Source organism: Haliotis asinina, chromosome 12, assembly GCF_037392515.1.
Source record: "Haliotis asinina isolate JCU_RB_2024 chromosome 12, JCU_Hal_asi_v2, whole genome shotgun sequence".
NCBI classification, from domain to species: Eukaryota; Metazoa; Mollusca; class Gastropoda; order Lepetellida; family Haliotidae; genus Haliotis; species Haliotis asinina.
The window spans coordinates 38,494,247-38,519,455 of NC_090291.1; the positions used below are offsets into that span (position 1 = coordinate 38,494,247).

General features: G+C 38.4%; 2 protein-coding genes across 2 annotated transcripts; one reads left to right on the forward strand and one right to left on the reverse strand.

Annotated features, from left to right (window-relative positions):
* Nucleotides 1-202: 202 nt before the first annotated feature.
* LOC137258160 (RNA polymerase II subunit A C-terminal domain phosphatase-like) lies at nucleotides 203-8,457 on the reverse strand. Its single transcript, XM_067795728.1, has 6 exons — nucleotides 8,209-8,457; nucleotides 6,901-6,999; nucleotides 5,396-5,486; nucleotides 4,756-4,881; nucleotides 3,964-4,211; nucleotides 203-2,559 (listed from the first exon to the last, which is right to left on the reverse strand). The coding sequence occupies exons 1-6, from the start codon at nucleotides 8,439-8,441 to the stop codon at nucleotides 282-284; spliced, it is 3,075 nt and encodes a 1,024-aa protein (XP_067651829.1). The 5' UTR covers nucleotides 8,442-8,457; the 3' UTR covers nucleotides 203-281.
* LOC137258161 (centromere protein L-like) lies at nucleotides 8,445-24,303 on the forward strand. Its single transcript, XM_067795729.1, has 12 exons — nucleotides 8,445-8,714; nucleotides 10,897-11,058; nucleotides 12,142-12,204; nucleotides 14,098-14,210; nucleotides 15,275-15,359; nucleotides 16,179-16,226; nucleotides 17,044-17,195; nucleotides 17,769-17,856; nucleotides 18,622-18,733; nucleotides 20,984-21,086; nucleotides 22,014-22,076; nucleotides 22,323-24,303. Exons 2-12 carry the CDS (start codon nucleotides 10,899-10,901, stop codon nucleotides 22,398-22,400), a joined length of 1,065 nt encoding a protein of 354 aa, XP_067651830.1. The 5' UTR covers nucleotides 8,445-8,714; nucleotides 10,897-10,898; the 3' UTR covers nucleotides 22,401-24,303.
* The last annotated feature ends 906 nt before the right edge of the window (nucleotides 24,304-25,209 follow it).

Below are 25,209 nucleotides of genomic sequence, written 5' to 3' on the forward strand. Positions count from 1 at the left end.
AAGTATGTGACATCAACAACTGGTCCACACAATGTATTGAGGTTGGGAAACAAATCAACTCTGCAGAGTGACAAGTCATGCATCTGCATATCAGGCTAGCAGACATTTAAACTTCTCAAAAATAATCTTTGTGAAATTTACAGTCTAAAATATAACACATACATTTTAGCTTTTGTGCCATTCACATTTCTGTCCTCTCAAGAAGTCAAATGGCGAAAGTGTTTGAGCATCAACCACCTTGTAGCAGGATGGCATGTGTACGAAGGATGGAGTTGAAATGATTATAACAAGGAGAGGAATTCCTTTTCTACTGCATCAGCAATCTCATCATCCACAGATCCAATAGACTCTCCAGATTCACTTGAAGCATCTTTTTCTGGAGAAAATGCTTCAACAGTCTTCTCATAACTTTCTAACTCTGTATCAGACTCAGGGACTTCATCCACAGGAGTCTTCTTCTTCTCTTCATCACTGTCCCCCGATGGGGAACGCTTCCTGATATTCCAGCCTCGGGGGAAGTCGCCTGCTAGACTCTCCTCACTACTGGAATCAGAAACATCTCCAAGAACTGACTTCCGTAGTCTCTCTTCACGGTCTTCATCCTCTTCTTCAGAGTCACTTCCATCCTCTTCCATAGTCTCCTCCACCTCTTTGTCCATGAATTCAATGTCTTCATCTGAGAATGATAATAGGGGATTATAGGAGGAAGAAAAAGGAGTGTTTTCTTTGTTGCCTCTCCTCCGTGGTCCTGCAGCTTCAGTTGAAGGCCCTGCCACAGCACCAGTACCACTTGTATCTGGACTGAACACATTATCTTCTTCAATCTCTGTCAATCTGGCCTTTTTGGATTTGTTTGTTCTTACTTCTGGATTATCAGATGACTCCAAGTCTTCATTTCCACCTTCTGATTTCCGCTTATTTGGGTTTGAGGTAGTATGATCTGATTGTCTATCATCACGAGAAGTCCATGGACAAGAAACTGATGCTGCAGGGTCATCAAGTGGGAACAGCTTCTCTTCAACCCTCTCCCATCGCTCAGCACATGACCATAACCAGTTCACATTCACAATTTTCACACCTTTCACCTTATAAGCTGCATTCACCTTTGCAGTTCCTGGCTTTGCTGCCACTAAATGAGTTGTTCCTTCAGATTTCTTGTCTCCGTTTCTGGCAACAATCGAACTCTGAATGTTCGCTCCCAAAGCACGAGCAACTACATATGCACGACTTCTCTCAGGCTGCATATTAAGAGGCACAACACCACTAAACACGATGCTGCAACCTTTTAGCACCTTCCGTTTAACATATGGAATGATATCTTTCAGATTTGGAAGTTTGGAATCTGACACTTTATTCTTAATAGTTTGGTCATATAAGTCATAGAAAGCTGTGTGTATTCTGGTGAGGACCTCCTCCAGATGATATAGGTAGTCATCCTCATCGTCCCACTCGATTTCCTCCTCCTCCTCCTCAACCTTAAAGCCAACACTCTTTACGCTCTTTGTATATTCCTTTTCACATGATTTTGTATCACCAGAATCAGGGAGTCCATCACCAGATTTCTCCTTGTCAATTCCTGTACTATCAGTCGAGGCATCCTCACAACTAGGTGGCAAATCTGATTTTGTGATGGCATCATTTTGAACTTTGGGGAGTATAGTGGGGTCAGCTGATTCATCATTTGGTACTTTGGGGGGTATGGAGGGGTCCGCTGATTCATCATTTGGTACTTTGGGGGGTATGCAGGCGTCAGCTGATTCATCATTTGATATTTTGGGGGGTATGGAGGGGTCCGCTGATTCATCATTTGGTACTTTGGGGGGTATGCAGGCGTCAGCTGATTCATCATTTGATATTTTGGGGGGTATGGAGGGGTCCGCTGATTCATCATTTGGTACTTTGGGGGGTATGCAGGCGTCCGCTGATTCATCATTTGGTACTTTGGGGGGTATGGAGGGGTCCGCTGATTCATCATTTGATACTTTGGGAGGTTTTGTAGGATCAGCTGCATGATCACTGTGTGACATAGGCTTTACTGTGGAATCTGTTGGCTCATCACTCTCTGATGCAGGGGGCTTTACATCTGAGTCAGTACTGGCTTCTTTACTCAGTGATTGTACACTTCCTTTGGAGTCTACTACAGCTGATGTGAAAAGTTCCGAGCCTTTCTGTTCGCTGCTGCCATCCTGACACTCAATGTGCGTATTGTCATTGGTGTCTGATTTACCTTCTGAATGAGGCTCCTGGACAATTCCATTAACCTGTATTACACTGTTGGTCTCATTGTCAGCCACATCTTTCATCTCAACTTCAGCACTTTTATCTCCTGCAGTTTCAGATGCCTTTGGCTCATCCTGAGAATCGGAGGCCCTCCGTACTCTGTGAGTTATAGGAATGCCATCATTCTCAGTCTTTGTAAGTCCTTGTGGTGCATTAATGTCAGCAGTTCCCTGGAAAAATCTGTAAGGCTTTACATGTATCAGGTTTGGTGAGAAGTTCCAGACATCTTCCCGATCGTCAATGATGCACACCATGGAATCCCCACATGGAAACAGAGCCCTGTAAAGGAAGAACAATGATATAGGCTATTACAAAAATCTTGGGAGACAAATTGACAAGTAAATGTCTCTTGTACAAACCTTAAATTTGACGTGGAATAATTTCTGCAACATTTCTGACATCATTTTCTAAAGAATATGACATTTACAGTGGAAGCTGTCTAATTTGGACTCAACTGGTACCAACTTTTGTGTTCAAATTATGAAGAGTCTGAATTGGACTGGTGAGAGTCAAGAGTTAGCTCCCTTGACAAGGAGATACGCATGCACAGTATTTTTACCACAGTGTAACGTGTTTTTGGGGGTAATAGTGCAAAAGATGATCATGGACATTATTGCATATCAATAGATTATGAAAAACGTAACTCAATAAATATGACCTCATCTTTTATGAATAATTTATTGTTAGAATGCTCTGTCGTCCGGTGGTTTCCAATGCAACACACATTTCATGTCTTGTCCGTAAGCACGAGCGCTAGAAGTGACGTACCATGTTTTCGTGTTACTCACTATTTCGCAGGGTAACGCTCTTGTATGGAAGCGCATGTGATACAATCTTCACTGATTGAGTCGTGTCAGCTTGCTGAACTTCTTTGGTTAATTCCTTTCGTTAATTGGTTATCATCACACCTGATATTCCTTTTCAAGTCGGTAATCAACTAACTACAAAGCACTTCCGCATCGGGCAGTCCCGCTAGTCTGAGTTAATTAGCGATGTTTTCATAGTAAATTACCTTGAAGGCCTCAGATTTCAGTCCAAAATCTGTGTTACATGAAGTCCGAATTAGTTAGCCTATATGTAATGATAACTTAGTTAACTTCTGCCGGGACCAACAATTTGGTCCAAATTATATAGAAAACCGAGTTACTTAGGGTCCGAGTAAGACAGCTTCCACTTTATTTCCCTCATCAGAGTTGCAAATATAGTAAGGATTTTAGTGCTATCATAATGCTTGACATCTCTGGCCATATCATGCAGGTCCGCAAACAATCAAAGTGATGGTTTTGACATCATGACGTTCAAGATTATTATACTTTTACTATGACATATATGTGCATTTGTGTGTCTGCTCGTATCCGATGGACAAGCACCTGTTTAATAGAACTAGAATGCTTAGACAGCATGTCACAGTTGTTTCTGAACCCCCTACTCAGTAACATGGCAATGACCAATCAATAATTAAGTAAGAACTTGACAATTCACTGATTGTTATGCCACTGGGGTACAACAAAACATAAACAATCAAACCTTTTGATTTGCTTGTCTTGCATAACCAACTCAGGTAGCTCAGGTAGCTGGAAGTCCTACAAGGTCATGTTCATAGTAACAATACTGAGAATCTTCACCTTTGTTAGGAGGCAGGGACTGTGCCAGCATGTTTAGCCTAGCCTGACAATAACTTACTTGAGATTAGCAGTTTTGGACATGGCATTAAAACACTCGTCCCTTGAAAGAATGCGGTGGGAAAAGAATCTCTCATCCGGGTCGAGGAGACGGGCGATGGTGTGTGCATACATTCTCACACCAAAGGTACAGATGTGGAGCTCATACAGCTTTGAAATCTTCTCCAGGAACTCCTTGGTGTGTGGCCGGAACCGTGTGTGATACCAGAGCAAGTTTCGTCCATGCCAGAGTTGGAAATGACTGACGCCCTGTAAGTAAACATTTTAGGTACAATGGACTGTTTCAAACAGTGATCATAGTGTTAAGGTGATCATACCTCATACACTTTAACAATTAGGAGTAAACAAACTATTGGTGAAAGAAGTGCTTGAAAGACTTATTCATAAAAATGGAACAAAGTTCCAATTTGCAAAAAAACCCAAAAGAGTTACAATAAGAAAACATAAAACAACTGAGAACACTAAAACACAATACCAAGATTCTCAGTCAGAAACAACTATCAATCTCACTGTGGGGTTTCCTTTCACAAATGGATGACTGTTCCCTGAGGCTTTAAACTAATCATACTCATCACTAGAGTCAATCATATCCCTCACTATGAAAAAAATATAGTTCACTGATCTTTCCTCTCTAGTTAGACTCAGAGCTGTTTAAAGTTCTAACATTCAATGAACAGTGTTGGTAATATCAGTGGACCCTCGAGACAACACTGGAAACATCAGAACTTCAATATAATCCAAGCAACGAAACGTGAAATAATATGTACAAGATGGGCAAAGGGAGATAACCTACCTTGAGGTTGGCTGGGATGTTATCATTGGTAGTGTGTATGAGAGTCTGATCAAGATCCACCAGAAGAACCAGTTTGCGAGTCTTAAGGAGACGGTTCTCATCCTCCTGGCCTAGTTCTAAGGCTTGCTGAAAATGAGAGTAAGATTTTCATATAGCAAGGTAATCTGACCGACTGTTATCTGGCCTAGTTCTAAGGCTTGCTGAAAATGAGAGTGAGTTTTTCATATAATAAGGTAATCTGACTGAATGTTATCATGGTATTGAATAACATCTTGTAGAGATAATGGTTTTAAACAAAAATGACATAAAATACATAAGTTCCACAATTTGCAAATTAAATTGAAACCCTATCTATCCGACTGTATTATATGCAAACTCTGACAAAAATGCAGTGTACATAAATTCTAAGTATCTTAAATGATGAGTTGACTCCTATAAAGTGTAACCATGTATCACAAAATTCCCCCTGATATATGTAACCTCAAAACACAAATCATTCAAACTGCTGTAGTCGTACTCCACAGGTTCAAACTTCTACTTTTCTAATGTTGAAATTCATCTTCGTCCACTGTGAAGTGTGTTTCTTGAAGTACTGATTCCACCGTGATAGCCTTCAAAATGTAAAAAATCAGTTAGCTACCTGTTCGCTAATAATGAGTTCAGGTATGCTGTGCACCATCGCCACTGAAGCTGTAACTGTTTCCTTTCTTTCACCTGCCATGCCAAGTTCACTGCAAACATACATAAAGTCAAAACTGATAACAAAATAATCAACATACAAGAAAGCACTAAACATAAAAGTACAAATTTATTTTATTATGAAGGGAGTGATCTTTTTGAATGGAAACAAGAAAAGAAAATTATCTCAAGACTCATTTTCTTTCCCTATTCCAGCAGATATCATGGTGAGGGACACCAGGAAAGGGCTTCACATATTCACACCAACACTGAACCCAGTCTTTGGGATGACCAGTGAAACTGGTTGATTTTTCATGATTGATCACTGGATTATCAAAACAACTGACCATCGATTAATTATAGATCATAGAGTTAGTGTTTAACTTCCAGGCAAACATGTTTATAAAGGAGAAATAAATACACATTCCCACTGAACTTGTTTTGCTATAATGTGTTTGCAAACAACTATAAATACAACATGAAATGTGTGTAACAGGTAACACAACCACCATACCCAGCAACTGTTTTCACTGACGTTTTGAACACAACCAGCAGGAACTGTTACTGTTTTTATTAAACCCATTCAACACAACCACAGTCAACCATCAGCATTTTTCACTAAAATGTTTTTGCAGTCAGTTTTTCCATGAAAATTGAAATTCCCAACAAACCTGGCTGCATTTGGTGTAGTAAACTGTTCAACAGAAGTTATGCAAAGCAGTAGTTTTCACTATTTTTTTAGGAACTTGTCTTTGTCTCAGGCTTCTGCTGAGATTGTGTTTTGTTCCCCTTGTTAACCAGCCAAACAGAAAACATCCTCAGATGGTAGTGTAAACAGTGTAAATAGATACTGGCTTACATTATATGGGCTACAAGGTGTTGCACAAGGGAAAGAAATGTTCATTGCTGCTTTAAAAAATTATGCAGTTACAGAGAGTAAAACCATGTAGAATTAATATGTCATACTTCAATAAACCTCAGTGATTGCCATAGGATTAGATGACACACGATCAACAAAATCATGCAGCCTGATTCATTTAGTCCATTTTCACAACCAGTTTGGATTGAAAATGAAACAGGCAACTTTATGGATGACAACATTTTGCTCTATGCAATAAACATGATAAACAAGAATTTGTCTACCATAAAGTTGTATGTTTCATTTCTGACTCGCCAACTTCAAGAATGCCAATAAAACTATCAATTTAGGTTGCTTAGGACTGATTTAACCAGGAAATGTAATAATGAGTGAGTTGGGTTTTATGTTGCTTTTAGCAGGGAACACCAAAAAGAGGCTTCACACATTGTACCCATGCAGGGTATCGAACTCTGGTCTTCTGCATGACAAGAGAATGCTACAATCACTCGTCTATCCCACTGTCCCGGAGATGTAACAAGAGAGCTCTGTTAGTTCACTAGCACTGAGAGGACGAAGACTTTGTTAACAGGCCTATACAGTGGCAGTACCTCCTCAAGTCTGCTCCACACATGGCGCACATGTCCTTCATGACGGTGGGATGGCTGCATGGCTCCACAGATGAGTTGCCAAAAGTCAGCAGCAAAGACCTACATAAAAGAAACACAGGTGGATTGTTACCAACTGAACATTCTCATCTTGAAACCAGCACAACACAATATTTTCAGAAATTTATCCATACATTTTATGAAAACTCTACCCATTTCAAGAAGTTAGTAAATTCTCAGTATGTTTTACACTAATTACAGGAATGAACATGAATTAAACATATTATTTCAGACTTTCCAGTTTCAAACAATTCATATCGATAACCTTTGATGTGATTTAGGATATTGGTATTTTTGGTATGAACCTTACCAACCACAATTTAGCTGACAGTGACAACTCTAGGTGTCAACTTTCATTTTCAAATAACCTTAACGCCATTTAAACACATTCAATGATGTCATGATGGTCAAATTATAGTAATGGATACAATACAAACATGTCATAGTATCCTCTATATTTTGTTCTGTGTGTCTAAAATATCTTTTTCTATAACTTTCTTTTAATAATCCTGCATTATAAAACCTATCTGCAAACTCAAAGGACAGAAACTGAGAAAAACAACTAAAATGCCACTATTAAAACTAGTGAGGAAAGCTAAAACTAATAGCACTAATTATACTATACAATACACAGAATGGCTATAGATCACTAACAACTGAAGGTAGATCATCAGGCTGACATACTGAACTTGTTTATTCAGTAGAAGTGGTGAGGTTATATTTGATATAAACACAATGTGTCATCATCGTATTCGATATATGGTCACTGGTATTCGGATAGTTTAACAGTTGCTGTCTTGGGGTAATGTGGGGTTGAAGTGTTGAACCATTCAGGTTTAAATTTCACCAGTCAATAATAGATCAATAATTGCATTGTGCACCCAGCAGATTGCACTATAGCTACAGTATCATCGATAACATATATGACAACGAAAATAATACTAACAGTATACAATGTCAGTTCTGTCAAAATCTAAGTTACACTGTCTGTAAGACAAAGTTGTCTTTCATAAGTTCGAGACATATGCGATAATCGTGAGAACGGATGTTCTTCAACTTCCGAAAACCCAAAACATGAGGATAATGTCAATATTGTCATAGACTCATAAGTGGGACAATAATTGATAATTAAACGTTCACAAAGTGAATTGGGCTTTCCAGCTGTAAAATGTATACTAAACCGTTTGCCAAGGTATCTGGCATGTGAAATTCGGAACTGTTGCTTAATTTTCTTTTTGACAGTGACCATACCCAGGGTTTACTTCTTTTCCCTCTTCAACTTCCACGGACTGAACAATACCTCCGCCGGTTGACTTTAATTTCACATTTTTCTGCGATGACTGCGGATTTAGTACATCGTACAATGCAAGCACAACACCCTTTGAAATAGTAGTCCCCTTCCTGACTTTCCATTTTGTTATTTTAATGGGAAATGTGCCAGGAACGACGACTTTCCTAAAGTCAGCTTCTGGATCGTCCTCCATGTTGAATGAAGGATCGCACTGACTGTAGTTCAGCAGCAAATAATCTAAGGTGTTAGGAAATCTGGTTCCGTGAGGCAAAATTAGGCCATGTTTTAGTGACCAGTCGCTGGATTCTTGTTGTCACTGTGTATGTTCCACCAAAGAAGTAGATTCAAACAATTTGCTGATATTTATATTTAATTTTTAACCAATCAAACCACGCTACATTCAAGCGGGCTTATTCAAAGAGAAATGGCATGAACAACTGGATAAGACCACTGGTTTCGTAATCGGGTCAGTTTGGCATTTTAGTATCAACTCCCTATAATTATGAGACTCTGTTATGTATCGGTGAGGCAACACTTATTTTCTTTCGACAAGATGACAAGACTATGCAAGACTTCTGAGCCAATAACCGCTAAATGCTTTTGTTGTCCAGATTTCGATCACACTTAGTCGTCTATCATCACAGTCATTATCATAATTTTTTATGTCACACACCTGTACATATTCGCACATAGTTGATATATGTCTGTCATATGAACCGTACCGCTGGTAATTAGTGTATTTGGGTCGTGTATTTCATGAGTAGAGTAGAAAAGGGCCGAGGCTACAAGTCAAATCGACAAATGGGCCGAAATGAAAAGTAAAAAAGGCAGAAAAAGAGCAGAAAAATAACAATTTAACAATTTTCATAGTGAAACAGTGTAAATAGTGTTTGGTTACTTGATTTGTTTTTAAATGCAATTTGAACATGACTCTTCTTGACTCAGTGACATGACTAATCCGTATATATGATGCTTGTTTTTGTTGTACGTTTTTAATCCAAATCTAATTAAACCAGGGTATGTTTGTTTTTGTTGTTGTTGAAACTATTTAATCCATATCTAAATTAAAACATAGCCACAGCAGGCAAACTTGTTTCAGTCCAAGTAAGAGCTCAGGTGAGTAGTACGTCCGATAATTATAGCGGGGGTCGGGGGATCTTGCGCAATGAACATAGTGGGGGTGTAACTTTCATAAAAAATCCTGAACAGTTAGACTGATATTATAACTTGTGTTTTTAATTATATTAATAACAAAGCAATATTCGTTATGGTTTTGCCTAAAATGTCACACAAAAGATACATACAGCACTATTTGAACATTTTATGTTCATCTCTCTGAGCGAGACCAACGTTTAAATTGCTGCACATTCATCTCTTGGCTGCCAGGTGAATGCCAGTTCAGTTGCATGTTTAAAACTTCTGACGTGATATACAGTATAGTTTCCTTTCAGAAGACACGTCCACAAATAAAATTTCATATCATCCATTTAGTACGATTTGACAGTTAGAAACAATTCAATGAGGTGAATAAGACATCCACAAAATCAGCTCATGCGAATGAAATCTTACCATGCAGGAAAATGTCAAATTCAAACAAACATCAGTTTGTTAGTTTCCTATTCTTATGTTTTTTATTTAGACACTTTAGAAGTGTTGCCATATATCAATTGTACATACCCATGTATTGTAACACATGCCAACCCATAGCATTTTCTGTGCATGATATTTACAAATATTGCAATAATCTGTTCAGTTGTTATTTACAAAGTTTCCATTAATTTGGTCTATATCTGTTCACGCTATTAATATGGTTGCCTGGAAACAAATTAGTAAATCAGACAGCAAAATACTCTTAGAAAGAGCCTAGATGGTCCTTGATACAAGTCATGACGAGTGAACACTTTTATCTCTGCCACCAATACAGCTACTGGCCAAATCAAATGCAAACTATCATGATTATCACAAATGAAGTTTTCAGTGTTATTTTGCTGAGACTTGTTGCCAAATACAGTCATCATACATGAATGATCAAAAAAAGGGCATATTGATGTTTGACTATCCTGTATATCACTATATCGCTATAATTACTCAGGATTTAATTGCTTCTTTTGTTTGGAAAGTAACAGCACAATCTACATCCTGTTGGTAACCACAAAGTTACATTTGCTCATGAACATGCATCGACTTGAGAACTTTTACCATTCTCACTCAAATCTGAATCATGTTAAACTAGGTAGTAGGAAATAGGTCAAAAGTGTTTGTCCACATCAGTGAAATGGATATATAATAATGCATGCATAAAATAGAATAAAGGCACATGACAAAAAAATGTCCATAAATGTAAATACCCTTTCTGTATGATAGAATCAAGTATTTGTATGTTCAGAATTTCTCGACTGTGCTTGTTGTAAGAGGCGACTAATGAGATCGGGTGGTCAGGCTTGCTTACTTGGTTGACACATGTCATCGGTTCCCAATTGTGCAGATTGATGCTCAAGTTGTTGATCACTGGATTGTCTGGTCCAGACTCGATTATTTACAGGCCGCCGCCATATAGCTGGAATGTTGCTGAGTGCGGCGTAACACTACTCACTCACTCTCCCCAGTGATCGAGGCTAATGTTTCTTTACTTTTTCTTGCTCCCTAAGGTATGTGTGATGTGTTGACAATGGATGGTGACCCTCCTTCCACCACAGAGCACACCCCCAGCCAGGTATCTTGTGGTCAGTACAGTGGGAGGACTGTATGCAGCACAAGAAGGAATACTCCGTACCGTAAGACCCCCCGGAGTCGACGCCTTGGACTGCTAGGTTAGTGCAGTGTTTTGAAAGAGTGCATGCAGAAATAAAATTATGAATATATAGTCCAAATCTTTTGTGTGTGAAATTTTCATTACAATCCTGAATCATTCATATAGTTCTTGTTGCTGTGTTATGGTACTTTTGTAATCTTAAGTAGATCAGTATCTGTGTGTCCAAAATACTCACGCAAAATATTTTTGCGTGTTTTTATTATTTTTGGAGTGAAAAATGCAGGTTTCTGTGTTAACGCGAACATTGTAGTGGGATTGTATTTTCTTCAGTTCTACAAGAGATTTAAATGTTTTTTTGCCTTAAATTACATAGTTGCATATAGTTTACATTGTGAGACTTGCAAAGGCAACTGGCTGCTTAACTCAAATAACAATTATCAGAGACGTTTCTGTTATACGTTCAATGTTCTTAAGAGTACATGTATCATAGATTGATTTTCTTCAGTTGAACTTAAAATCACTGACTGTTTTAGATGTAGCACTTTAGAGCATAAAAAGGAAATAAGATGCATGAATATCAAATGAAACATGACATGACAAGAGCCACCATATTTGTGCCATGTAACAAATGTACTGACAGTTCTTTGGGCCAAAATATACTGAACAGCAAACGAAGCATATTTTTTTATAAAAGGAAATCTCTTAGTAGAAACCATTCATGCTTGGAGTTGTTTCTTTTGCTGTTCAGTATAGAGAGGCCCAGGTAAATCCTTGTGTTAAGGTTTTAAAAATCCAAAGGATCCTCCTACAGATCTATTGATGATGATTGTGTTATTTACATTGATTAAGTACTAATATAACTGAACAAATTCTGTAATTCTTAATACTAGTAAGAGTTTCATTTGTGCATGTGTACATCTGGAATGCATTGTGGTGTCTGACATCACTGTTATTGATGACATCAAGGAACACAGTAATGGATAACCTCATAGCATGCGAATGATTACGTCATTAGGTTCTAGAGCAGATGTTCGAGGGAGGATCGGCCATGTTAGATCAGAGCACGTAGATATGTATTAATGAAGAATAAAACTCTGCAACGTAACACAACTATTCATCTACTTTACGTGTATGTTTCTAGGCTCAAAGTCTGCTCTTTTAGAAAAGACACCACCCTCCCCAAGACACGCTCCAAGCTTTAAAGGTAACTTTGTGAAAGTGTCTTAAGCCAGACCAATTGTGTTTCTTGTTTTACAGATATTTGTCCTCCGAAAACCTAAAGGGAGGAGGGAAAAAATTCTTCTTTAAAAAAATCACCAAAACAAAACCCCACATGAGTTTCCATGTTAACTTTTATATAACTTGCTTGTTTATATCGGCAAAGTAAGGTGAGTGAGTTTAGGTGTTTCAGGTTTGGTGCCTTTTGGTAGTTTTGGAATTATGAAGTAAATATTTTTGGTGTTTCCATAGCAACAAGTTCCAGAGTTGAACTGTTTCTTAACAAACTTGGTACATATACTGGTGCATTTTTGTAGTTTTGGAATTCTGTATAAACATTGTTTGGTGTTTCCATGGTGCCGTTTGGTAGTTTTGGAACTCTGATTAAAATATATTTTTAAGTGTTTTGATGGCAACAAGATTGGCTTCAGCTGAAGTTGGTGGTGTTGCTCCTTTCTAGAGCAGAACTTCAAAACCTTTCAACACTCTCCTTCCAACTTACTGTACACATCAAAACATTTGACATAATAAGAAATATAATTGGTCTGGCCTTACTGTACATTTTTTGACTGTATTGTCTCCATGTCTGATTGTGTTTCCAACTCGTCATGAGGCACACATGTCAAAAACAAGTCCTGGGCCCCGTTCCTGAAAGCGATCATAGCGCTATGACAGTCGTAACTCTCACTTTATAATAGGCTTATGCCTATCTTAGTGCTTTTGAGTGGCATTAAGAAGCTTAAAGGATGAACATAAACACTTTTATGGATAGACAGCTTCTTTATCATAATAGATGCAACAGATTCAGAAGAGAGTTTTCATGTACAGTACAACTGAGTCAAATCTAAAGTAATATGTCACAAATATAATGTCAGCTCACCAAAGTCTTGTTGTGAGAGTGAGAAATAGTTATGCAGAATGTATTACAGCAAGTGGTCAGGCAGCGGTTATGTAGGTTGAGCGCTGACGAAGGCAGTTTAAAATACTCCAGTTAATCTGTGTGTGTCCACACAGTCAACACGACAACTAGCCTTTATATACAGTCAACATTTCCTGAAAGTTCGAGAACATATGACCATCACCATCAACGTAGAATCTTCTTGGCCAGCCTGCTGGAAGTCAAATGTTAAAAGTACTGACCATTTATGATACGGAATGTGACCCATAATATCTATCATTCAAAACACTAAACGTTGACCCAATAAAAGTTATTACTTAATTAATAACACAATTTACAGAAAATACACTCTAATAACAGGATCTACGCCAAAACATCACATCCTTTGGGATAAAGAAGTTGTCTATCCATAAAGATTGCCCCTGTTTGGGGAACAGCTTGCCCAAATTTCTGAGAGATCATTGTCTTTACTGTTAAATCCTTGTAGAAATATTTTCATGTACACATGTTATTGCAAATGACCTTAAAAAATGTCAATTATAGATATAAATTATAGTAAATTAATTTTTATTAAGAAAACATTTTATATTTATTTCTGGCTGAAATATTGCCAATGTGATGTTGAATATTAACCCACTTATATTTATTCCTTGTGTTGTTTATTATCATTTGTTTTGTCTTCATAGAATAGACAGAATTTTGTACCATATGTTTGTACATGGGCCAATGGCCTACTTACAGAAAGTAAACTCTTTCATAATGGTTGACTCAGAAATATTGCAGCTATATAGTTGTGGTCTCTTTATGATGACACTCTTTATGATGACTCTCTTTATGATGACACTCTTTATGATGACACTCTTTATGATGACTCTTTATGATGACACTCTTTATGATGACACTCTTTATGATGACACTCTTTATGATGAAACTCTTTGTGATAAAACTTTTTGCATTCTCATAATGAAACTCCAACTCCAGGTCTCTTGAAAAAGACATGGAAACTCTATCGGTTATCTCCCTTGTACAACTTCACACCTACGTCCAGCCATTTGAGGAGATATGGAACTTCTCTCTCAGTTTTAGTAGGCGAGGTAAGAGGGCAAAGGGTTCTGTATTTCACATAATGTAGCAGAGTAAACACATCTTGTTCAAAGTGAACTTACTGCTGGGTTTGTTGTAGTGGTTGTCCGATTAATTGAAGTAATCAAAGTTTGGTGGCAGTGACTAAACTACCAAGTATTTGATCAGCTAACTTGCAGTTAACAGGATTGGGTGGTCAGGCTTGCTGACTTGGTTGACACGTGTTGTCGTATTCCAGTTGCATAGATAAATGCACATGTTGTCAATCACTAGATTGTCTGGTCAAAACTTGATTATTTATAGACCTCTGCCATATAGCTGGAATACTGCTGAGTGCTGCGATGAAGACCAGTCAACCAATCTATGGCTGACTGTTGTATATCTTTGAGAGGAGATCCTGCTCAGTTATCTTTTCCATGTAGCTTTTGTCATGAACTTTGCTCTTAGCCAAATTTTCATTTGAATTAAGATTATTATTGCTTTGTAAAATGGACTGTCATTAACTGGGCTTACAGGAGTAAGTTACGCAAAACCTATGCAATACATGCTGCAATATTTTTGTGATAACTGGTATATTGGGGAAAGAATATTTTATGACGTTTATGTTACTGTCTTTATGATTTAAATTTATATACACACATACTTTCACTCACAACATTCAGATGTTTTCCTTCATTAACCAATGAAAAAACAGCATGCTGTAATAGTGAGTGAGTTAATATTTAACGTCACATCAGCAACATCTCAGCCATATCGTGACGACATGCTGTAATACTATGTAATACTACAATTGTATAAAACAGAAAATGGAATCCTTGACCATGCAACTTAACTTTTAGAATGCTGTTATCATAACCATAATATATTTGTTCAGTGACTTACAATGTAGAAACTAGGACTGACATGCACTATTAGTGTCACTCACTGTCGAACACTTAAATTCCAAAAATGTCGCAATACATATTGCATTGCAGGTACCTGGATCCCAATATATTGCTGTACAATTCATTTCTCAATACACAGCCTTAATTGTAATGGTGTTTTTTGTCAACTTATTCCATACCTTGCCTTGCAGCGACAGAGAAAAAGCTTGATAACAGAAACTAAGGATCTGGTTCGATCTCTGATCAGTCCTTACCGAGAGCTCAGCGTGGGGCCTGGTAAGGAACATATTCTTTACAGACGAGAGTAAACGTAAACAGGTTGTTAAATTGGAGTAAACTGGTGAGAAATGCTCTCTTGTTATTTGGTCCACACTGTAAATTCATGAGGATGATATGTGTTATGTATGATGATCTTTTTAAGCACGAGGCGGAGCAGTGGTGTAACCTAGTGTTTCAAGTTTTTCCTAGTCACATTAAACACCCTGTTCAATTCCCCACATGGGTACAATGGGTGAAGCCCATTTCTGGTGTTCATTGCTTGAATATTGCCAAAAGCTGCATAAAACTAAACCTACTCAGCTTAAGGCAGATGTGTCGTGGTACCCCTGAATAATGTGAACAGGACATTAACAAACAATGACATCTTGCTAGTCATAGTAAACAAAATCACAATCATATTTAAAAAAGAAGCTGGAACATATTTATATTATACTAGGATGATCATAACAGTATTCTAGTTGTATTTTGTATTCTAGTTATTTAATGGGTGGCATTTCAAAACAAATTCCCTCAGACAGCCAAAGTGTGATATAAATTTAGTAGAATGGAGAGAGTTCTATGGATACACACTTTCTTTATTATCAATATGGACAATGTTTGGGTGTAGCTACTTCCACTGTTATCAAGCAAGTGATAATCATCAACATTGGCTTGAAAACAGTGTAAGCAGCTCCACCAGATCATTTCTCATATTGATAATAAAGAAATTGTGTATCCATACAACTCTCCTCACTGTTCATCACACTAATTTCTAAATGCCACTCAAAGAAGATGAATTCAAAATCTTGATATTTTTCATCTGGCCTGTATTTTCAGATGATCCTGAGTGCATTCAAATTCTCATCACTGGAAAAAATTTGAAAGGTAAACTCTAACAAGTCAACTTATAAAAGTGGGCAGTGTGGTTGCCTAGTGGTTAATACATTTGCTTGTCACACCAAAGACCATGTTCAATTCCCCTCATGTGTGCGCTGTGTGAAGCCCATTGTGATATTGCTGGAACATTGCTAAAGCCGATGTAAAATTAAAAACACTCACACTCCTTCCAAACATTCATGATCCAAAACTGAACAATGTCATAACATGTTATAAAAAGTGCATTGTCTAAATTGTTCCCTTTAGACACTGGGTCCATATCTTAACAGTGCCATCAGATGCAGGATACAAGGAACAGCTAGCTATCCCTAAATATTGTTTTAGAAGTGTTGTTACTTACCTGACAACGCTATGGATAACAGGATGAAAAAGGTCAGGCATATCCTTCATTTTTATTTGACTATTTGGTGCAGTGTTGCAAGTCAGTGTTAAAATACCTCTGAAAGATGGGTATATATTTAAGCAGTGCCATCAGTTCAAGGATACCTGCAACAGAACCAGAACCAGAACTGGTCACTGGCTCCCTCCCTTTGCGTTATTTTGTTGACAGTTACGTAGACAGATTCTTTCATACACATGCATAAAATTGGTGATTTACAATGTGATTAGGTTGTCTGACAAAACATCCACTAGCAAAGTTTGAGATCGTTTGGATCATCGGATGAAGAGTTGTATGCCAAAAAATGGGTAAACATGCATTATATGTCAAACTATATCTCAGTATATGAGGTTGGAGTGGGTGTGGTTGTGTAGGGGGATGGAGGTGACATCAGGTAGATGAATGTGTAAACTGGCTTTGCTTCAGATATCCCTACGACATTGGTCAGAGGGTTCATGTTTGGTGTGGAGCTTGAGGACAGTTTGGTTTCGCCCGACAACAGCCACTTCAAGCACTATCCAGTCCTTATGGTGAAGGGGTCTGTGTCTCTCTGTAAGGCCCTCACTGATTGGCTGGAGGTAAGCTGAGCTGTTACAAGGGGAAATAACAGCATCCTTGGTATTTCGTTGTTTTTCATCTGGAAATGACTTTTAGAAGGATAGAACAGGAGTTATCTAGGCCTGCTCAGCCAAATCAGCAGCAATTGTTTCATTTTGGAAATTAACAAGTTTAAATCTCTTTTTAATAGTGTTGTAACATATTTGATGCCTTCATCAGGTGACTTGTACCCCATGGATAACAGGATAAAATATGTCCTGCATAGCCCTCATTTTTATGTGACTATTTATGCAGTGTTTCACTTCAGTTTTAAAATACTTCTGAAGACAGGAAAGACTCAGTTGACAAATGCCTGCCATGGGCATTTATGTTGGAAACATATAAATAAATCCCTTTCGAATTATTGTGCATCCATGGTCTGTCAATCAGTGCAGACTTGGATAAAGGCTGAGCAAAACTCCATGACAGTTGTAGCAATGTTGAAGAATCTATCAAGAAACAAATGTACATTATTTTTTCTAGGCGGTGATTTGAAGAATAAAGAGCAAACCCTAGATGAGCATGAACTCTTGACACTCTTATTTCTGTTTCAGAGTAAATTTGACTGTAGAGTGTCAGCCTTGACCTTCTCCTCAGTTGACCTTAGCTGGATGGTGGCCATGTGGAGTGGGTTGTCCAAAGGCAAGAACTCAAGATATGACTTTGTCTTATCCATTTGTTACACTCTGTGCATGCACAAATTAGTTGATATCAACGAATGACAAGTATAGGTTGATGAAGATCCAAGACTAAACTATGTTGTAAGGTATTCTTAAAATGTGGGTTCTAGACTGTTCCCTGTAGACACTGGGCAGGTATTTCATCAGTGCCATCAGCTCAAGGATACAAGGAACAGCTATCCCTGTAAATGGGGTTAGGTGAGTGTTGGGTTGTGTAGAGGGTGTTGGTGACGTCAGGTAGATGATTGTATACCATGGCTTTGTTTCAGATATACTTACAACACTAGTCAAAGGATTCATGTTTAGTGAGGAACTTGAAGACAATTTGGTCATAACTTTAGCGTCCTCATGAGGATATTCAGTCTCATTAAGTTATCAAACTACCAGAGCTATTTCGTCTTAATGCCTCAGAAGTGTATTGGATAACTTAGAAACAAAGCCTTCATTTGACCAAACAAAAAGGTGTTCTTTAACCCCTTGGAACTGAGGGTTTTTTTTCAGGCTTGGTCTTAGTATCAGAAGCTTCATGAGGATGTTCAGTCTCATTAAGTTGTCAAACAAATAATTTAGAAACAAAGCCTCCATTTGACCAAACAAAAAGCAGTTTTTGAAGTCTCCGAAATGCAAATTCCATTTGATACGATCATTCTCAGTCATTTTCATGGAAGCATTTTGCATTGTGGTTCTCAGTCTACAAGGCCACTTGATCTGAATCATGGAATTTCAGGTATGAAGAAAAAGCCAGTTGAACTGATGTACTCGGTGCCAGAAGAGGTTGAAGGACTGAAGAAGATCACCTACAGTATTGATTCTGAGGACTGCCAGCGGCTGTGGGACATGTAAGTATCTTAGGCACCCGACAGCCATGTGAAGAACTGCAATTGTCAGCCTTGTACAGTAGTCTGATGTGACAGGCACTTATCTGACTTCTACAGCAGCCAGACATAACAGGCATTTGTCAGCCTGTGCAATACCCAGACTTGGGAGGCACTTGTAAGCCTTGTACAGTATCCAAATGTTACAGACACTTGTCAGGATTGTTCAGTATCCAGATGTTACAGACACTTGTCAGGACTGTACAGTATCCAGATGTTACAGACACTTGTCAGGATTGTACAGTATCCAGATGTTACAGACACTTGTCAGGATTGTACAGTATCCAGATGTTACAGACACTTGTCAGGATTGTACAGTAACCAGATGTTACAGACACTTGTGAGGATTGTACAGTATCCAGATGTTACAGACACTTGTCAGGATTGTACAGTGACCAGATGTTAGACACTTGTCAGGATTGTACAGTATCCAGATGTTACAGACACTTGTCAGGATTGTACAGTATCCAGATGTTACAGACACTTGTCAGGATTGTACAGTATCCAGATGTTAGACACTTGTCAGGATTGTACAGTATCCAAATGTTACAGACACTTGTCAGGATTGTACAGTATCCAAATGTTACAGACACTTGTCAGGATTGTACAGTATCCAGATGTTACAGACACTTGTCAGGATTGTACAGTATCCAGATGTTACAGACACTTGTCAGGATTGTACAGTATCCAGATGTTACAGACACTTGTCAGGATTGTACAGTATCCAGATGTTACAGACACTTGTCAGGATTGTACAGTAACCAGATGTTACAGACACTTGTCAGGATTGTACAGTATCCAGATGTTACAGACACTTGTCAGGATTGTACAGTATCCAGATGTTACAGACACTTGTCAGGATTGTACAGTATCCAGATGTTACAGACACTTGTCAGGATTGTACAGTATCCAGATGTTACAGACACTTGTCAGGATTGTACAGTAACCAGATGTTACAGGCACTTGTCAGGATTGTACAGTGTCCAGATGTTACAGACACTTGTCAGGATTGTACAGTGTCCAGATGTTACAGACACTTGTCAGGATTGTACAGTATCCAGATGTTACAGACACATGTCAGGATTGTACAGTAACCAGATGTTAGACACTTGTCAGGATTGTACAGTATCCAGATGTTAGACACTTGTCAGGATTGTACAGTATCCAGATGTTACAGACACTTGTCAGGATTGTACAGTATCCAGATGTTACAGACACTTGTCAGGATTGTTCAGTATCCAGATGTTACAGACACTTGTCAGGATTGTACAGTATCCAGATGTTAGACACTTGTCAGGATTGTACAGTATCCAGATGTTAGACACTTGTCAGGATTGTACAGTATCCAGATGTTACAGACACTTGTCAGGATTGTTCAGTATCCAGATGTTACAGACACTTGTCAGGATTGTACAGTATCCAGATGTTAGACACTTGTCAGGATTGTACAGTATCCAGATGTTAGACACTTGTCAGGATTGTACAGTATCCAGATGTTACAGACACTTGTCAGGATTGTACAGTGTCCAGATGTTACAGACACTTGTCAGGATTGTACAGTTTCCAGATGTTACAGACACTTGTCAGGATTGCACAGTGTCCAGATGTTACAGACACTTGTCAGGATTGCACAGTGTCCAGATGTTACAGACACTTGTCAGGATTGCACAGTGTCCAGATGTTACAGACACTTGTCAGGATTGCACAGTGTCCAGATGTTACAGACACTTGTCAGGATTGCACAGTGTCCAGATGTTACAGACACTTGTCAGGATTGCACAGTGTCCAGATGTTACAGACACTTGTCAGGATTGCACAGTGTCCAGATGTTACAGACACTTGTCAGGATTGCACAGTATCCAGATGTTACAGACACTTGTCAGGATTGCACAGTATCCAGATGTTACAGACACTTGTCAGGATTGCACAGTATCCAGATGTTACAGACACTTGTCAGGATTGTACAGTATCCAGATGTTACAGACACTTGTCAGGATTGTACAGTATCCAGATGTTACAGACACTTGTCAGGATTGTACAGTATCCAGACATGACAGGGATATGTTAGCGCTGTGCAGTAACCAAACATAAATTCATGAATTCATGCACACGTAACTGTTTTATTCTCAAGATAATTTTGAAAACATAATGATTTGATGACATGACAGGCACATTATGTACGGATAACTGGTCAGTTGTTTCTTTGTATTTCAGCATACATACCAGCAACAGTAATGAATTCACGGAAGAGGAAGTGAAGGCTTTTATGGACTGTTTACAGTCACATTTCTATGGTTGCTTTAAAGTTCACCTCTCAGTGAGTACTACTCTCAAGTCACTTTCCTCGGGGACATTGTCTCTGGATTCTCAAAGTTTTGTTACAGAAAATGTGATGAGGGAGATCATTATCCCCCACAACGCGTTTTGCAGGGGGTATTAAAATTTTCTGTGTCCATCCGTGCGTTCTTACGTGCATATTTATCTTTTATGGAGCAGAACTTTAAAAACGTTCAATATTTCGTCACCAACTTTAGCACATAGATAGATCTGGTTGTGTACCGGTGCCTTTTTGTAGTTCGAATATTCTTAATAAAATATTTTTGGCATTTCCATGGCAAGAAGTTTGACTTACTGAAATTGGTGGCTGTGTTCTTTTCTGGAGCAGAACTGTTCACTATTTCTTCACCAAACCTGACACATAGATTGGTCTGGTGGTGTTCTGGTGCCTTTTTTTAGTTTTGGAAATCTGTATAAAATATTTTTTGCATCCCCATGGCAACAAGTTTGACTTGGACTGAAATTGGTGGTTGTGCTCCTTTCAGCATAATCATAACTTGTAGACATATTCATGAAGGATATTTTGCCATTGTGGGGTATATTGATGACTTTGTCTTCTTGTTTAACTTTTGTTTTGAGGACAACCAATAGTGGTTAAAGTGTTAGCTTGTCATGCCCAACACCTGGGTTTGAGTCCTAGGGGTACGATGTGTGACAGTGAAGCCCATTTCTGGTGTAACCAACTATGATATTGCTGGAATATTGCCAAAAGCAGCATAAAATTAAATCACACACTCAAATTATGCCATTCTGTAACAGACATACGTGTACTGTTACAAGAAATATTAGGCACAGCTCACTCACTAGTTTTGTTGGTTTGTGATGCTATTGGACAATGTAATTATCAAAAGTCGTGCAGTTTATGTTTAAATGGTAAATTTCATAATTAGTTATATTTTAATTTCAGTCTATGTTTCTGACGAGAATTGGGACATCCACTGTATATGTTGGGAGTGATGGCAAAATAAAAGTAAGTGCTATTTGTTTTGTATAACTTAAGTCTGATAGATTGCAAAGTTTTACATTTAGATTGTATTAAGGGTTGGCCAAACTTTCATAGCAAAAATCATATGTAAGTTTATATGATAATAAACTAATTAGGGATATAGGGATGCCCCTGTAAGACATGTATGAGTTTTAAGGTTTCGCAGCTGACTAGAAAACAGTGGAGTGGCAATCTCGCCTACTTATTTCTCCTTCTGGTTTGCTTTTTCAGTTTTTCACTGACAGTGGCGTGATCCCGGTGCTTAGGCATATCAGTGAACTCTCAGTCGAGAAGTCAAAAATCTTATAACAGGAAAAGAAGCACATGAATCCACCTGCTGTTTTAGTGTTGACTGTCGCTTTGACTACAGTGCTTCTCTGTCGGCCATCTGTCTGTGGGACCACCATAATGCTAAAGAAACTGGAATCCAGTGAAAAACCCAGGTTATATCTGTGTCAAAATAGAATGTGTTTTGTGCAACGTTTGATGGTGGTGACAGATGAAGAGTAACTGCTGACCTCTGCTTGTTATGTAAGGCCTAGATATACATGTATTTAGTGTATGAAACTCCTAAATAAAAGGAAGCCCACTGGGCTGATAACTGAAAGTGTTGCTGGCCATGTGAACATGTAACCAGCCCTATATTAAAAATGGGGAACTGAGGTAAGGTGTTAAAATACTGTTATCAAAGAATTACTTACAGGGTGGTAAACTTAAATATATGCAAAAACAAATTTTACAAAGCATATCTTGGTGGTTCCTTTTGATTCATTTAGTGTCACTGGCATCTGAATGAGACAAACAGGCAAAGTCAGGATGGTCAGTATCTTTGGTATGAATGGTCTCTACATGTTGTTCTACATTAGGACAGGGGATTTGTAACAATGCGCAGCAGCAAGTTTAACAAAAAGAACTTGGTCACTGGAAGCATTCTTTAGACCAATCACGTTTAGTGTTAAATAAGAGGGTAGGCTGATCTGTGGAAGTTATGTTTTGATTGATCATGAACATTACATACAGACTACATCTAGCTACCACAATTACAAACTATTTTAAAAATACAATGTATCACATGTAGTCAGTGACATGGTAAAGTATGTACCCATTGAAAATGGACTGGCCCACATGTCTAGAGATAAAATAAAGTTGTAAGCCTGCAATTTAACTAGCAAGCAGTGGGACGCAGGGCAGATACTATTTCATACACTATATATGTATGTGTGATTTATAAGATTTGTCGTGATCATGTTTGAGGTTTGCACTTCTGCAGCATTTGAGGTCATTCACTTCCAAAACTGTTCAAGAGAGTACCAGTTGTAAGTGCTGCAAGTCGCTGTGCAGAGTAGTGTCGCCCGGAAATGCCCAACAGATTTTCTTGTTCTCTGATCTATTTTCTTGATGTTCCAAGGTCTGCCAGCACTATACCTGTGATTGTGGGTTTTCATATGTAGTAAATGTCTAAGAATCACATCATGTTACACTTTTTTTGTAGGAACAAAAATTCTGGACTGTGGTATAATTGAAATACAGTTGAAAGGAATATTAAACCATACCTACTCACATCACTATTTACTGGGGCTGCAGGGATGACGATTTTCCATGAATCAAAGTGCAAATCAGTTGAACCTAGACCTTGTTAGGGGCCTGTGGCCCTCAGACCTCTGGGACAGTGACGGGTCCAGATTTTCTAACTGGGCTCCCCACTCCCAATTACCCTACCTGATCTAGATATCTGAAATGCTACTTCCTGACAGTACCTGGCTCCAACCCATTACCCACCCGTCCTGGGTATCTAACCTGTCTGAGCTCTTCCATTTACATATGATGCGCACACCGCTGCAGCGACCAATTAGATCAGCATTAGTTAATCCTCTTTACGTATTCATTAACCATGCAATTACACTTGCAATACAGATAGAACACAGATTTTTGTCCGAGTTTAAAAATGATTAAGTATAAAATGGCTAAAGCAGTCATCCTCTTTTCATGTACTGCTATTGGTCATTGTTAGGGCCTGGATAGGGTAGTACTGAGTACTTTTTGTGTATAAAGCATGTTAGTCTTGTGCATGTCCTCGTACCGATATTTGTTTTTGTGTACAAGATTATGTAATATATACAATTTATATGTATAAGTTTATGTCCATGTTCTTAATATGAAGCTTTTAATAAACATTGTTTTTGTGGTTATGAATAAATGCACATGTAAAGTAGACCTTGGTGGAGTTCCTTTCATTTACATGTCACAGACCTAACTTTCTGTTCACATGTGGTTTGTGTGTACCATCCTTAGCCTCTGTTCACATGTGATTTGTGTGTACCAGCCATAGCCTCTGTTCACATGTGATTTGTGTGTACCAGCCATAGTCTCTGTTCACATGTGGTTTGTGTGTACCAGCCATAGTCTCTGTTCACATGTGATTTGTGTGTACCAGCCGTAGACTCTGTTCACATGTGGTTTGTGTGTACCATCCTTAGCCTCTGTTCACATGTGATTTGTGTGTACCAGCCGTAGACTCTGTTCATATGTGTTCAGTCAGTGTCAGCCATTCTTCTACATCTTCTACATCCTCTCCACATGCGGTTGGTCTGTCCTTTAAAGTACTATATGCACATATTACCGTCTGTCTCTACAGTGCCATAGATAGTCGATAGAAGTTGTCACACACACCCAACAGCAGCTGCCGAACCTTTATTTCAACCTTTTTCCCACCCGTGCTACATAGAGTATGCCACATAGAGTATGCCGTGTAAATCAACCATTAACCGTGTTCTTTAGAGGTTTTAAAACAACTTTTTACGTATATTTTAACTGGGTAAAGCAGTTGGAGTGAATGGACAGTGTCTTTTTCACACATGGATTGAAACAAAGAGATGGTATTCTCGATCGGCGACAGTATTTCCTTTTCTTGGAGTATGTCTGTAATGCCTCTGGGTATAAATAGAGTAGCCCAAGAGGTATGAGTGATAACGAAAAATATGTCACGAGTGACATTATGTTTTAAATTCCGTCATTGAGCGTATCTCTTATGTCATTATATAAATGTATTTCCGTGTATTCATGTTTTCATACCTGGGATCGTGGAAATCGTGCACCATACGATTACCAAACAATCACA